This window comes from Chelonia mydas, chromosome 13 (assembly GCF_015237465.2).
Source record: "Chelonia mydas isolate rCheMyd1 chromosome 13, rCheMyd1.pri.v2, whole genome shotgun sequence".
NCBI classification, from domain to species: domain Eukaryota; kingdom Metazoa; phylum Chordata; order Testudines; family Cheloniidae; genus Chelonia; species Chelonia mydas.
The window spans coordinates 10766312-10779676 of NC_051253.2; the positions used below are offsets into that span (position 1 = coordinate 10766312).

The 13365-nt window shown below is 41.0% G+C and overlaps 1 protein-coding gene across 3 annotated transcripts; it reads left to right on the forward strand.

Annotated features, from left to right (window-relative positions):
- Nucleotides 1-300: 300 nt before the first annotated feature.
- LOC102934843 (androgen-induced gene 1 protein-like) lies at nt 301-12933 on the forward strand. Of its 3 annotated transcripts, XM_027822251.3 has the most exons (6): nt 321-719; nt 2141-2284; nt 3902-4003; nt 5406-5521; nt 12219-12370; nt 12750-12933. In XM_027822251.3, exons 1-6 carry the CDS (start codon nt 474-476, stop codon nt 12773-12775), a joined length of 786 nt encoding a protein of 261 aa, XP_027678052.3. In that variant the 5' UTR covers nt 321-473; the 3' UTR covers nt 12776-12933. The 3 variants fall into 3 exon arrangements, with proteins under 3 accessions (XP_043382672.1, XP_043382671.1, XP_027678052.3); XM_043526737.1 differs by lacking the exon at nt 2141-2284 and having other exon boundaries at nt 301-719; XM_043526736.1 differs by lacking the exon at nt 5406-5521 and having other exon boundaries at nt 310-719.
- The last annotated feature ends 432 nt before the right edge of the window (nt 12934-13365 follow it).

A 13365-nucleotide genomic window follows, 5' to 3' on the forward strand; every position in this document is an offset into this window, starting at 1 on the left:
GGTGGGCACATTCACACAGGGACCACGTCACCGTCTCGGTAAATCCCGCTGTTCCCTGTGTTACTCCACTGAATGGGCCACGGTGTGCAGATGGCTGATGGGTTAGAGGGAGTAATTCTGGGCTGCCCGTCGTCCCCCGCTCCCCTGACCCCCCGCTCCCCTGACCCCCCACTCCCCGGACCGACGCGCATTCCTCGCTACTGTGAAATGAAGAGGCGTCGCCGCAAAGCGCCTCACCTTGCGAGCCTCACAACATGGCGTCGGGCGGCTTTACGCCGTCACAGAACTCAACGAGGTCGCACAAGATGGCGGCGGGCGGGATGATGCACGCGCAGAGTTCACCACACGGGACTAGGTCCTCCAGTGAGGGGAGGAGACGTTGGAACGCGCCTCATTTGCAGACCCACACAAGATGGCGACGGGACGTCTAGCTCGTGCGCGGAACGCGCCGAGGAAGGGGGCATGTGTCGCGCATGCGCAGCGCGCCCCCCACGCGCGTGCGGGAGGCCCCGGGGGGGAACGGGGTGTGGCGGCTGCGAGGCCCACACAAGATGGCGGTGCGGTTGCGGGGTCAGCGGCTCATGACCTTCGTCCACTTGTTCTGTTTCCTGTGGGCCTTGTTCTCACTCTCTCAGAACGTGGGCCTGCCCCACTCCCTCCGCAGGGAGAGCGAGAACACCTACGGCGGCCGCTGGAAATACCTGACCTTCATCAACCAGGTGCTGCCTGGCCTGAGCGGGACTGGAGGGCACCAGGCCTATTGTGAAGGGGGAGTAAGAGGGAGGTGTCACCTGGGGGCAGTAGATGTGGGCGAAGGGGGTGCAAGAGGGAGGGGTGGCTTGAAGGTCGCGGCGGGGGGGCGGGGGGGCAAAGAGGAAGGCCTGGCTGGAAGGGGAGTCAGTGTGGGCCAAAGGGGGCACAGTAGGGGGGTCTGGCTTGAAGGTTGCAGTGGACAGGTGTGGGTCAAAGGGGTGCAAGAGGGAGGCCTGGCATGTGGGGAGAAGTACATGTGGGACATGGAGGACACAAGAGGGGAAGCCTGGTTTGATGGCTTCAGGGGGCAGGTGTGAGTCAAAAGTGGGGAGAAGAACCGGCCTACGGAGGGGACCGGGTCATGTTGTGGGAACCGGACCATTCATCACTTGATCCATGTTTCCATTGTTGTATGAAAAATTAAAATTAAATTTAAATTAATTTTGAAAATTAAATTATCTTATTTAAAAGTAACTGAAAATGTAACAGCAGTAATGACAATGATAATATCCAGCCCTTCCCTTGTGCTTCTCTTTTTCGGAGTACTTTACAAACATAAACTTAAAAAATCAAACAGTATTTTGTGGATATTATCACCTAACTTCTGTAGAAAATTCATGGAATTTTTTTCTCTCTTTTCAAAAAAAAATTTTTAATGGGGAAAAAATAGCAGATGATTAATTCTAAACAACTTAATTTTATAACAAGGAACCAAATAAAATGGCTTGTATAAAATGGGAAATTTTGAGATAGTGGAGATAGAAGATGTTCACATTGATAATTTGGGACTTGATATTGCAATTCCTGCTGCTCACAGAACTCCCATTGGCAACAGTTTTGCACAGGGACAGTGTGCACATAGAGAGTTAGGATCAGCTGCCTGCACTTTAAAAAGTTTGAAAATCCATTACTAAAATGCACGTTTAGAATTAGTCAGAGGATAAAGTTGCCAAAAGCAAGGAGTAAGTGAAATTAATTGTCCTGAGCCAAAATAAAGTAGGGTAAAACTCCTTTTGAGTCATTGGGAATTTTGGCTGTATTAGAAATACAGAATTTTGTCCTTTATGCTGAACTGGTAAGATGTCATTACAGTAGATAGACTAGAATCACAAACACTTGAGTGTTTTACTTTTTTTTCCAAAGGAAGTTTAAAGCCACTGTAGTGCCAGTAAATGTATACGTGAACAAAAACAAGTATATTGATTGAAGAGTGAGGCAACAGGCTAGGTAAACATGAATAACTTCCAGGACAAACTTATATTCACTTAAATAAAATGTTTTCTTCTTTGGAAAACTAGAGAAGAGTGGTAAAAGGATATATTTGTAACCAAAATAATGTAATAAAACAATTTCTTAATATGTTTTCTTCATTTCTTAATACATTTAGGTTCTGCAAACTCTATTGTTTGGAATATGTGTCATACTTGACTTTGCTTGTGTGTTCATTCCTGCCAAAAAGAACCATGTGTCATCCCGATTGTTGCCTCCAAGAGACTTCCTCTTCTCAGTGCTAGTATTCCCTGTTGGCTTAGTAAGTAGTTCCTACAAACAGGCCCCCTCTCAAATAACTTCGGAAAAGACAGAAGTTATTGGCACATCCAGATTAAACTGACACAGCTGAAAGCTGTAATATTTTATATGCCATTTTATTTAGTTTCAGACATAATAACAGATCTAATTTATCCCTGACTTGATTGACTTTTAATGTATACCCAATAGGAAAGGATCATTTTGTCTAATATGTTAACAGCTGCTTCTTGAAACATGTGGACATAAAGCAAGTTGAGTTCACTTAGGGCTTACCTTTCTTCCTGTAAGTAATCATCAAGAATGGGGGTACTCATGACTATTTATGTGAAAATGAGTTTGTGTTATCAGATTCCTAGACTGGGGCCTTGTGCACCTGAGAGAGGTGCTCTGATGTAACTAAATTGGTTCAACTCCCTTAGGTGGATATTCTTAATCCAGTGTAAGAGTACCTTATTTTGATTTAGCTTATGTCAGCGAGGAATGAGCATAAATTAAACCAAGAATAGGCACTCATAAATTGAAATAAGTGTCTACACAAAGGATTTGCACTGATTTAACTGAATTGGTTTCTAAACTGGCTCAGTTAAATCAGTGCAACTTTCTTGTGTGGACAAGGCCTGGGATTGTCTTGAGTTCTGTGAACAATGGAGCTTAAGAAAAAAATTCTTACACTTCAGAAAATATAAAATATGCATATTTTAGGAATTAAGGAGGCATTAGATTATAAAATTGCTGCTGTAGCTCCTGTACATGTCTCACTTTAATTTTTCTACAAACTTTTTTGTTCTTGGTTAATGATTATCAATTATATTGTATTTTTCAAAGGATTGCTTTGTGCTCTGAGTTCACTAATAGCAAGTTACTGTTATATTCCCCTCATTCTTTTAGTACATGCTAACCAAAATGAAGTGCAGACCACCCACCCTGTCCTGCATCTACTGACCTCAGTGGTAAAATTCCCATGGACTCCAATGGGAGCAGAATTAATTTCATAAATTCTCCATTACTTATGCAATAACTTATAGTAGTATTTCAATGAAGAATACATTTTCTGAATTTGACAGAAAAAAAAATTGGTGGTAATCAGTACTAAACTGTCTTAACATTCACCATGTAAACAGAAAAACTTTTAAAAACATCTTCTCTTCAAAGCAACTATTTTGATAAGGATAAACTCTGTCTGAATAATCCTGTGCACAAAGATTAGTAATACAGTAGACCCTCACAGTTACGAACACCTTGTGATTGGAGGTTGTTTGTAATTCTGAAATGTTCATAATTTTGAGCAAAAGATTATGGCTTTTTCAGAAGTTTACAGCTGAACATTGACTCACTATGAAACTTTACTATGCAGAAGAAAAATACAGCTTTGAAACTTTACTATGCAGAAGAAAAATGCTGCTTTCCCTTTATTTTTTTAGTAGTTTACGTTTAACACAGTACTAGACGGTATTTGTGCTTTTGGGGGCGGCGGGGGAGGGTGTCTCTGCTCCTGCCAGATTGCATACTTCCACTTCCAACTGAGGTGTGTGGTTGACTGCTCAGTTCGTAACTCTTGTGTTCGTAACTCAAGGTTCTGCTGTATTTAGTTTTATTTACATGCAGGTTTTTATCTCAGTTTGTAGCTGTTACTTTTTGGACCCTTTATGCATATGACAGAGAATTGGTTTACCCTAAAGAACTGGATGAGACTACTCCATCCTGGCTTAATCATACTATGGTAAGCAGATAGTGTTTCTTTCTTAAGATCTTGGGTTTGATGTTTTTTCACTTTATGGTATTTTCCTCATTATGTATGTATAGTATATGCAGTTTGTTTGAACATAACAATAACTTGCAGACAATTTAGTGTACAGATTTCTTACTTATCTTCTGGTATTCCGCACTGCATCAAGTATAGATATCAGGGTCATGGCCTGTAGCCCTACCAGACCATTCTCTAAACTGTAACTCCTACCATCTCTACTGCTGGTGGAGATGCACCAGTAGTAACAAGAATGTGGGGGGAAAGACTAGTGTAGACTCAACCCAGGGTTCTCTGTGCTGTAGGGTACAGCTACACTGAAGAAAAAAGAAGAAGAAATAAAAACCCTACAACTCTCCGGGTTTCAGAGCCCAAGCTCCGGCCTGAGCAGAAATGTCTACATTGCTATTTTAGCCTCGATAGCATGAGCCTAAGTCAGTTAACTGAGATTCGGAGATTCTCTGCTGTGGAGTTGCAGGGAGGGGGGTTGGTTTCTTGAGTGTAGACACATCCTTAGTTCTTTTTATGAACAGCTAGGTGCCTCTTTCACTGAATATCACCTGTCCTGTGCACTGAATTAGGCAGTGTGCGTGGATAAAACAGTATGTAGCATGTAATTATATACTGTATTATAATATATACATGGAAGAGGGCTGCACAAGTCTTTTTCATTTTCTGATTTTTGGGTGCTTCACACTGCAGCCAGAACGTTCTCTTAATATGTTTTTGTATGGAGTGTAAATCTAATCATCTATCTAGATATATGAATTTCTTAAATCTTGTAGAACATTCGCGGATAAATCTGTAAATTGCACAGTAATTGGTCCTATATATTATGGGCCAGGTTCAAAGCATGTTGAATGTAGTTAGCTAAATTGGTCCTGATCCAAAGCTAACTGTAAGTGAACATGACTCCCACTGAAGTCAGTTTGAGTTCTGAATGAGAAGGACTGCAGGATTTTACATTATTTAGTTATTGACTCTCCAATTTGTCTCATCGGTCCTGAGCCAGTACTATGTCAATGACAGCTTTGCCATTGACTTCAGTAAATATAGGATCAAGTCTATAGTATTCAAAATCAACTATTGGCATTTTATTTCCTGATTAAAAACATCAATTTAATTTGGTTGCATCTCTTGGTGGCCTTTAATTTCTGGGGGCGTGGATGCAGCTGTTACAAAGTAAAGAGACTACATTTGTGAGGGATGGAAGGAATCTGTTATATTAGTTCATCAGAGAAGCCTCCCAAAAAAAATACTCCATTGCTCTTCCTGAAGTTTTCACAGTTGATGTTTCTGTCATATCGTTTTCTAGGATATCGTTTGTTCATATTGTATATTTCCAAATCTGATTCTTATATTTGATTTTTATTTTCAGCATACCACTATACTGCCACTACTTCTTGTTGAGCTGGTTACATGTCCACATAAGTATCTTTCTAAATTGAGGGGAATGATAGGACTTAGCATCTTTGGTACTTCATACCTCACATGGTAGGCATTCCTTGTTTCTCAGAAACACATCAGCACCAAGAAGCATAAAGAGCAGAATGCATGTGTGTGTTTTGTCATAATATTTATTGCTTTTCTTGACGGAATTACCATAATGTATCTTGGTTGTTACACTCTAGTATAACCATATACAAATACTTTAAAAGAGATAATAAAAATGCATGCTGCAGTCACTTTTTTTTTTTTAAACTACAATAGTGTGGTCCCACAGGGAACACTCCTGATTCATGACCACCTGGTTCCAAATACTACCTCCATGTGTGCTTTGGAGAGAGCTGCTGCAGAGCACTCTTCAATGGCAGATGTAGTAGCAAATGTTCATGTGTAGCCTTTATGTGGAGTGCCCCCCTTTGCTGCAGAACATTTATGACCAGTAGATTTGACCCACAGAAAGGTTTAAGCTACACCTCTACCCCGATATAACACAGTCCTCGGAAGCCAAAAAATCTTACTGTCTTACAGGTGAGACCACGTTATTTCGGGGTTCGGGAGAGGAACCGCTCCCTGCCCCAGCTCACCTCTGCTCTGCCTCTGTCTTCTCCCCTGAGTGCGCTGCTGCCGCTCCACTTCTCCCTCCCTTCTTTCCAGGCTTGCCGCACCAATCAGCTGTTTGGCGCGGGAAGCCTGGAAGGAAGGAGCGGGGAGGGAAGCGGAGCAGCGGCAGTGCGCTCAGGGGAGGAGGGGGAGCGGAGGTGAGCTGGGGCAAGGAGCGGTTCCTCTGGGCCCCCCCTCACCCCAGCTCACCTCTGCTCAGCCTCCGCCCCCTCCCAGGCTTGCCGCACCAGCTGATTGGCATAGCAAGCCTGGGAGGGAGGAGAGGCAGAGCTGCAGCACACTCGTGGGAGGAGGCGGAGTGGAGGTGAGCTGGGGCGGGGGGCAGAGGAACCAATTGTGGTAACACGAATTCGGATGTAACAAGGTAAAGCAGCCCCACTCCCCAGAGCGCTGCTTTACCGTGTTATATCCGAATTCGTGTTATATCAGATCGCATTATATCGGGATAGAGGTGTACTTAATTTATTCAAAGTCAGTGATAATGTTAAAACCTAATAATGACCAATTTGAATAGCAACATGGTGAACTATTTCACTGCTTAGTGTATTAGCAAAACAAATATTTTACATATATATATAATATGTAAAATATTTATGTAGCATGGTTGGATTCCGTCAAAAGACATTCCACAAAAATAAGTTTCAGGTTTAGAATATACAGACACTTGAATATTCTGTTTAAGTGTTTGATCCTCCACATAGTATACTAGAAGGGAAACAGATAACTGGGTGCAAGAGGAAGATTTCAAAGGAAAATAAAAGATGTCAGGAAGCTGGAAGGATTTGAATAAAGCAAAGCAGATTAAATTTAAATTCTCTTTATTGATTAAAAGATACAAATATGTTATTAGACACCTTACTGTTTTCATTTGTTTTGAGTAAATTTGCTTTAAGAAAAACCTCTATAGATTTCCCCAAAAATTCTGCAGGCTCAGAGACCAAAGTCTTACAAATTTTCCCTCAAATTCCCTGTAACCCTGCTCAGGATGAATAGTAAACTGTCATAAAATAACTGCTTAAATTTAGTCGCTGACCTTTCAAATGGTTATTCATCTGATACAGGCAAGTTATCAGTCTGTCTTTCTTTCTTTATTTCATTTTAAACCTAAAATTAAAAATACCTATCCTGAACATTAATCTCCTTTCACTTAATTATAAATATAATTACATGACTATGAAACTAGTATCTTACCATAGCTAGCTGAAACAATAAGAAAATAACCAGAAATCTTGAATCCAAATATTCCCCAACTACACTCAACAGTATGAGCCCTTAATACACCATTTCTTATCCAGAAGCCTGCAGCTTGCCCTGAAGATCAGCACATTTGAGTTACTTTGGCTTGGGGAGGGGAGTAAATTCCAAAGTTGAAGGCCCCTCAGAGAATGCCCTGAAGGCAGCTCCAATCTGTTGCATAGAGGGGGCTCCTGTTCAAACACCTGTGTTCACTGCAACTGTGGTAATATAGCCTGACTAATGTAGTCCCCAGGGCATGGCTACACTGGAAACTTCAAAGCACTCCTGCGGGAGCGCTCCCGCAGCAGCACTTTGAAGTGTGAGTGTGGTCGCACACGGCTCCCAGCGCTCGGAGCCTGTTTACACTAGCGCTTTAAAGCGCTCTGACTTGCTGCGCTCAGGTGGGTGATTTTTCACACCCCTGAGCCAGCAAGTTAGAGCGCTATAAAATGTAAGTGTAGCCAAGCCCTTAGGCTAGGTCTACACTACGCACCTTACAACGGCCCGGCTGTGCCACTGCAGCCACAGGGTTGTAAGGTGCGCAGTGTAGCCGCTCTTTGTCACCAGGAGAGCATTTCCCACCAACAAAGTGCTGTCGACAAAGACACTTTTCGTCATTAAAACATCTGTCGTTCAGGGCGGTGTTTTTTTTCACACCCCTGAATGACAAAAGTTTTAACGATGAAAATGCGGTGTCGACATACGCTAAGGCTATGTCTGCACTGTAGTACCTAAACTGGCTACAGCGGCATTAGCATGGCTAAAAACAGCAGTGTAGATGCAGTGGTGTGAGCTTCAGCACGGGCTGTAGACAAGCACACCACAGACCCTGGGTGCTCACTTGCTTTGTTGAAGGCTGCATTGTCACATCTACACTGCTGTTTTTAGCCATGCTACTTAGATGTGTCTACCTGAGCTGCAGTCACACCTCTGATTGCATTGTGCATGAACCCTTCGATACATAGGTCCAATCCAATTCAGACTTTATAGCTCAAAACCCACACTTTAAAATCCACCTGGAAACCATTAGATAGCTAATGCACATCCCAGAATAATGGCATCACATATTAATAAACCACCACATCCTGTACCAGCTTCTAGGTTGATTTAAAATGTAGGATGCACTGCATTAGAAAATCTTCAAATGGAAAAGGCATGGATTACTGAAGCAAGCTCCACATCCAGAAGAAATCATCACAGTACACTGCTACTGTATGAACACAACATTTAGTGATACACCTGAATTGAAATGACCACCTCTGTAAATGTATAGTTAATGTACTGCTGCATGTCCATGAATATAACATGAAAAAAGCTGAGAACTAAAGAATAGCTACAATGTCACATTCCTTGGGATCGGTAACATAGGATCAGAGTGTCCCCTATGCACAAAGTACCTGCGTAGATCGCTGGAAACTCTTCTGAATTCCCTTCCCAGTGCAGCTTTTCTGTTATCATTTCCTCATGCGGCGCTCCCGTCTCCCTACCTGACCAAACTAAAAGGTGAGTCAGATCCCAAAAACAAGTGGATCCCACAAAATCTGCTTGGATATCAGGGGAATATGTAAAGGGGAGGACTATCTGTGCAGAGCCTTTGTAGTTTTCTTCTTTCGGTGGCTCTTTGCACTCTTGCTAGCAGCCTGGCCTGTGATGGATCCTTGTTGCCAAGGATGCATTTATGGAGGATGTATGGAGAATATTCACTGAGATGGGAGAAACAATCTGGCTCTTAATTCAGTAGCCAGATCTAGTAAATTTTACAGTAGTTTGGCATGAGTTTGGTTATGGTATTACATTATTTGTATAAGGCCTATACATTGTAGTTTTAAAGTGTTACTTTTGAATTCCATCCATTACCCCGCTCCCCCCTTCCCCATTTTGCAGTTCAGAGTTTTTCATCAAAATACAGATAAGCAAGCAATTCTAACATTTCTGAAGCTCTGTTTATAGCTAAACTCTCCTATTGTGGATCTGTAGTCCTAGTTTCTTCAGCCATGGAACTTGTAATGAGAAGTTTATATTGGCTCTAGGCAGATATCATTCAGCACTAGGAAAGAAAAATACTTGATTTTTTTCTTCTGTTTACAGCAGTCTCTTATGCTGGCACTTGTAATTGATGTTTTCTGCTTATCATAAACATCCTCATAGTGTGGAAGAAAACAAGAAAAGTCCTAACAGCTAGGGGAAAGAATGTTCAGGAAATGTTATTTTGAAAGGCTTTACAATAAAGTTCAAACCCTCTTTATGTTAGTGATTTCTCTTTTGTAACTAGTGTAAATTTTAGTGCAACTCTGCTTTTCATCTTATTCAGTTTACAAATTCTCCCACTTAACACACTCTTGTTTGATAAGCTTCTCTTTATTTAGTTTCAGACTTCTCACTGGAAGAGTGATATAGCAATGCATAACTATCTGGTGACATCAGTCCCAAGTGTTGATACCAGATGCTGCTAACTGGATGCAGAAAAATGAATCTGCCATCCTCTATTTCAAGTGACCATTCCATTTTATGCAATATTTGACCTGTAAGCCAAAAGACGTAGTTGGGCTGACACTTATTTACTCTGTGACTTTGGGCAAGTCACTTCATTGTCTCCTTCAACAAATGGGGGTATTAATATCTTCCTCACGCAAAGACTGCTGTGAGGATTAATTAGTTATTTGAAACTGTGCAGTGCTTCATAAGTAATTATTATTTGTCCCTTCCAAAGAGTGCTGTCTTTTATCATACCTCTCTGCCTTCCACAGAAACCAGAGGGGGCATGAGATTCTCAGATTTATTGCTAGTGTTCTGCAGAGTAACAGATGTAGTTTTGATTCCCAAGACCTTGTTGCTTGGGCCAACAGGCATTGTGAGCCCTGAGGGCCAGATTTGTAAAGATATTTAGGCACCTAACTCCCAATGAAATCAATGAGAGTTAGGCATCTAAACATCTTTAAAAATCTGGACCATCTCCCTGGGGCATGGAGTCCTTCAGATTGTCCAACAGTGACTTCTCTGACCAATTATGAGGTAACATTGATTGGGAATGAAAGTTGGTTAGTCCTCAGATGGAAGACTGGCAGCTACTACATGGGGCCTCAAGAGTGGGAGTGAGGAAAATATGGGTGATTCTGTGCTCAGCAGGGGGTATGGAGGACTTATTAAGAAAAATCTTAGCAAATCTTTAGTTATACATTTTCCAATTGTAGAACAACATAAAATATTTTAAACAACAATTACAATAAAATGTTCCTAGGGTTGAGGCAGTTTTGTACCTGCTATAATGTCTGTGCCAACTCTAACTCAGAATTCTGTGGTTGTGTGGGTTTGTGTTGCATCTTTAGGGTCACATTTTCAAAGGACATCTAGTCCATACCCATGGAAAAACAACATTGCTTAATTACCAATCATAAGAGGTAGATAGGCTTTCAGTGATGACCGTTTTCATTCAGAAATGCTTTATTTGCTCATGCACATAGAATTTGGTTTTGTGTGCACAAAGTTGCATGTGTAATTCACCATTCAGTTATGTGTTACTTATCCTTCTAGTGGACAGGTTTATGAATCTTCTACTGCTTACACCAGTGGTTCCCAAACTTGTTCCGCCGCTTGTGCAGGGAAAGCCCCGGAGGGCTGGGCCGGTTTGTTTACCCGCCGTGTCCGCAGGTTTGGCCGATCACGGCTCCCAGCGTCCATGGTTCGCTGCTCCAGACCAATGGGAGCTGCTGGAAGTGGCGGCCAGTACGTCCCTCGGCCTGCGCCGCTTCCTGCAGCCCCAATTGGCCTGGAGCAGCGAACTGCGGCCACTGGGAGCCGTGATCAGCCGAACCTGCGGACGCGGCAGGTAAATAAACTGGCCCGGCCCACCTGGGGCTTTCCCCGTAAAAGCAGCGGAACAAGTTTGGGAACCACTCGCTTACACCTAGAGAACAGTCATTTAACTCAAGTGACCAAGGCTTGTGTTTTTAGTCACAGGTTCAATCCCATTGTTGGCACAAGTGAGGTTAGCTGCACATATCCAATGTTGAAGATCCTCTATACATTTGACACACATGGATACATTTTCAGAAGAGCTCATGATCAGCCTCCTGTTCTGCAGACTAATTTTTAAACCTTATAATGTGAATTCAAATGTGCATATTTGTACTCACAGGCACTTGGTTAGAGGTTCAGGTACTCTGATTTGTGCTGACAATTCAGTTGTGAATACAGAAGTGTTTGTCCAATCTTTGTGGGCTTCTCCTGCACTAGATTTTGAATGTTTGGCCTTCAATATTGTTTTATTTTAATGTTCTGTGTTTAAATGACAGTTGGAATGCACACACACTTAAAAAAACATCTGATAGTAACACAGGTTGGCACAATGAAGAATTCTATACTGATTCTTTTTGTGTGTACATATGATATATACTGTAACTTGTTTGGCAAATCTGCATAGTTTTGTGACTTTAAGCAGTGGCTGAAAAATGCTTTGCAAACCTCTTCAAAGGTGCTAGAGAATTTTAAACCATTATTACGTGTAATTGTTTTAATGATAGTCATGATATTACATTTTACTCTTAGAGCCTTTCATCAATAATCTCAGATTACTTTATAAATATTAATTTATCCTCACTACACTCCATTAAACCCCCTTACATTGCTGTTACTGCAGGGAAAAGTTTAAATCAAAACAAAGCTATTTTAATTTTAACTGAAAAATTTAAGTATTTATGAACGTTATGGAAAAAAATTGCTTGAAAATTTAACTAATTTACCAAACATTCCTTTTAAATGCAAAAATTAAAATTGACAGAATTGAGATTTTCATATGTCTTGAGAAAGCCAATTTATAATCTTAAAGCAAATTAAAATGTAGATATGTCTAGTTCTGTTTCTTAATACTGTTTGTCTTTCATTGCTTTAGGGTACTATGGGTAAATTATGCATCAGGGATTTGGGCATACCCAATTTTAGAAGTACTAGGCATACCTGGAAAGGCGGTACTTTTTACCATTTCCTACCTTGTAATGGTAGGATTCTACTTACTTGGAGAGCATCTAACACAGATATTATGGGGTAAGCAATGCACAGAATTTTCATTATCACGGGATTTTAATTGGGATAAGGACAGTAAATGTGTGTTAGCAGAGAAATCTTCTGTCTAAACCTTTCCCTCACCACATTGGTCAGCACAGAGCCTTCTCATCTCTTTCCATAGAACATAAATTTCTTGAATGAGTGTATCTAATAAGGAACTTTTATAAGTAAATATCTGCTGTTTCAGTGGAGTTTTCATCTCTGGAAATCTAGGATGAAATTTTGCTTGAGCCATTAGACAACTTGAAACAATTCTTCAGGAATAGAAATCTATGCTTAGGAGAATCCCGCAACTGGAAATGCAGGCCAGGATTGAAATGTCCACACTACTTAATTTTAATTTGTTCCTTTCTTGCAGGTGACTTTCGAAAATGTAAGAAGTAAGCATAGAGAGGAAGCTGAAAATAGGTCACACAAAGTGCGAGTTTCATTTATGAACATACTGCATTTTTAAATCGAGATGCCAACATGCAGTGTTTTGAAATATGCTCAGTCATCTCTCAAATATATTGTTCAAAGCAATAAAAATATTTCTATACCGATAAGCAGTCAAGCAATCTATAAGGAAAAAACTAATTTGTAATCAAGATTTTAATGCTTCTAACAAACTCCCACTCCAGTTATATAGAAAAAATGGTTTACATATATATTCCTGCCTGTATCTGTGTGTGTACACATGCACATACATATTCAGGCCACGAGAATGCTTTGCATTTTTTACCCAAGAGGATATGGTTCTGGCTAGCCTTAGGGTTTTAATGCTCAAAGAAGTTAAAATTTTCTCCCAGGGTTTGTTCAAGAACCATATTAGACTCTAAATGTCACTACATTATGTCCAACATTTGTAAGAACAGTCCTGTGTTAAATAGTATTACAGGGGACTTAAACGTCAGCTGTATCATTAATCTGTCACTTTAATCATTAATCTTGATTTCAAGACCAACAAGCTATTACCTTATGAACCCTTTTAAATA

Excerpts from the sequence above, each read along its gene's own strand:
- LOC102934843 (XM_027822251.3), top strand. The coding sequence starts at position 474 with ATGCGCAGCGCGCCCCCCACGCGCGTGCGGGAGGCCCCGGGGGGGAAC. Across the intron at positions 4,004-5,405 it reads CCTGGCTTAATCATACTATG|CATACCACTATACTGCCACT; the intron begins GTAAGCAGATAG and ends TTTTATTTTCAG. Across the intron at positions 12,371-12,749 it reads TCTAACACAGATATTATGGG|GTGACTTTCGAAAATGTAAG; the intron begins GTAAGCAATGCA and ends CCTTTCTTGCAG.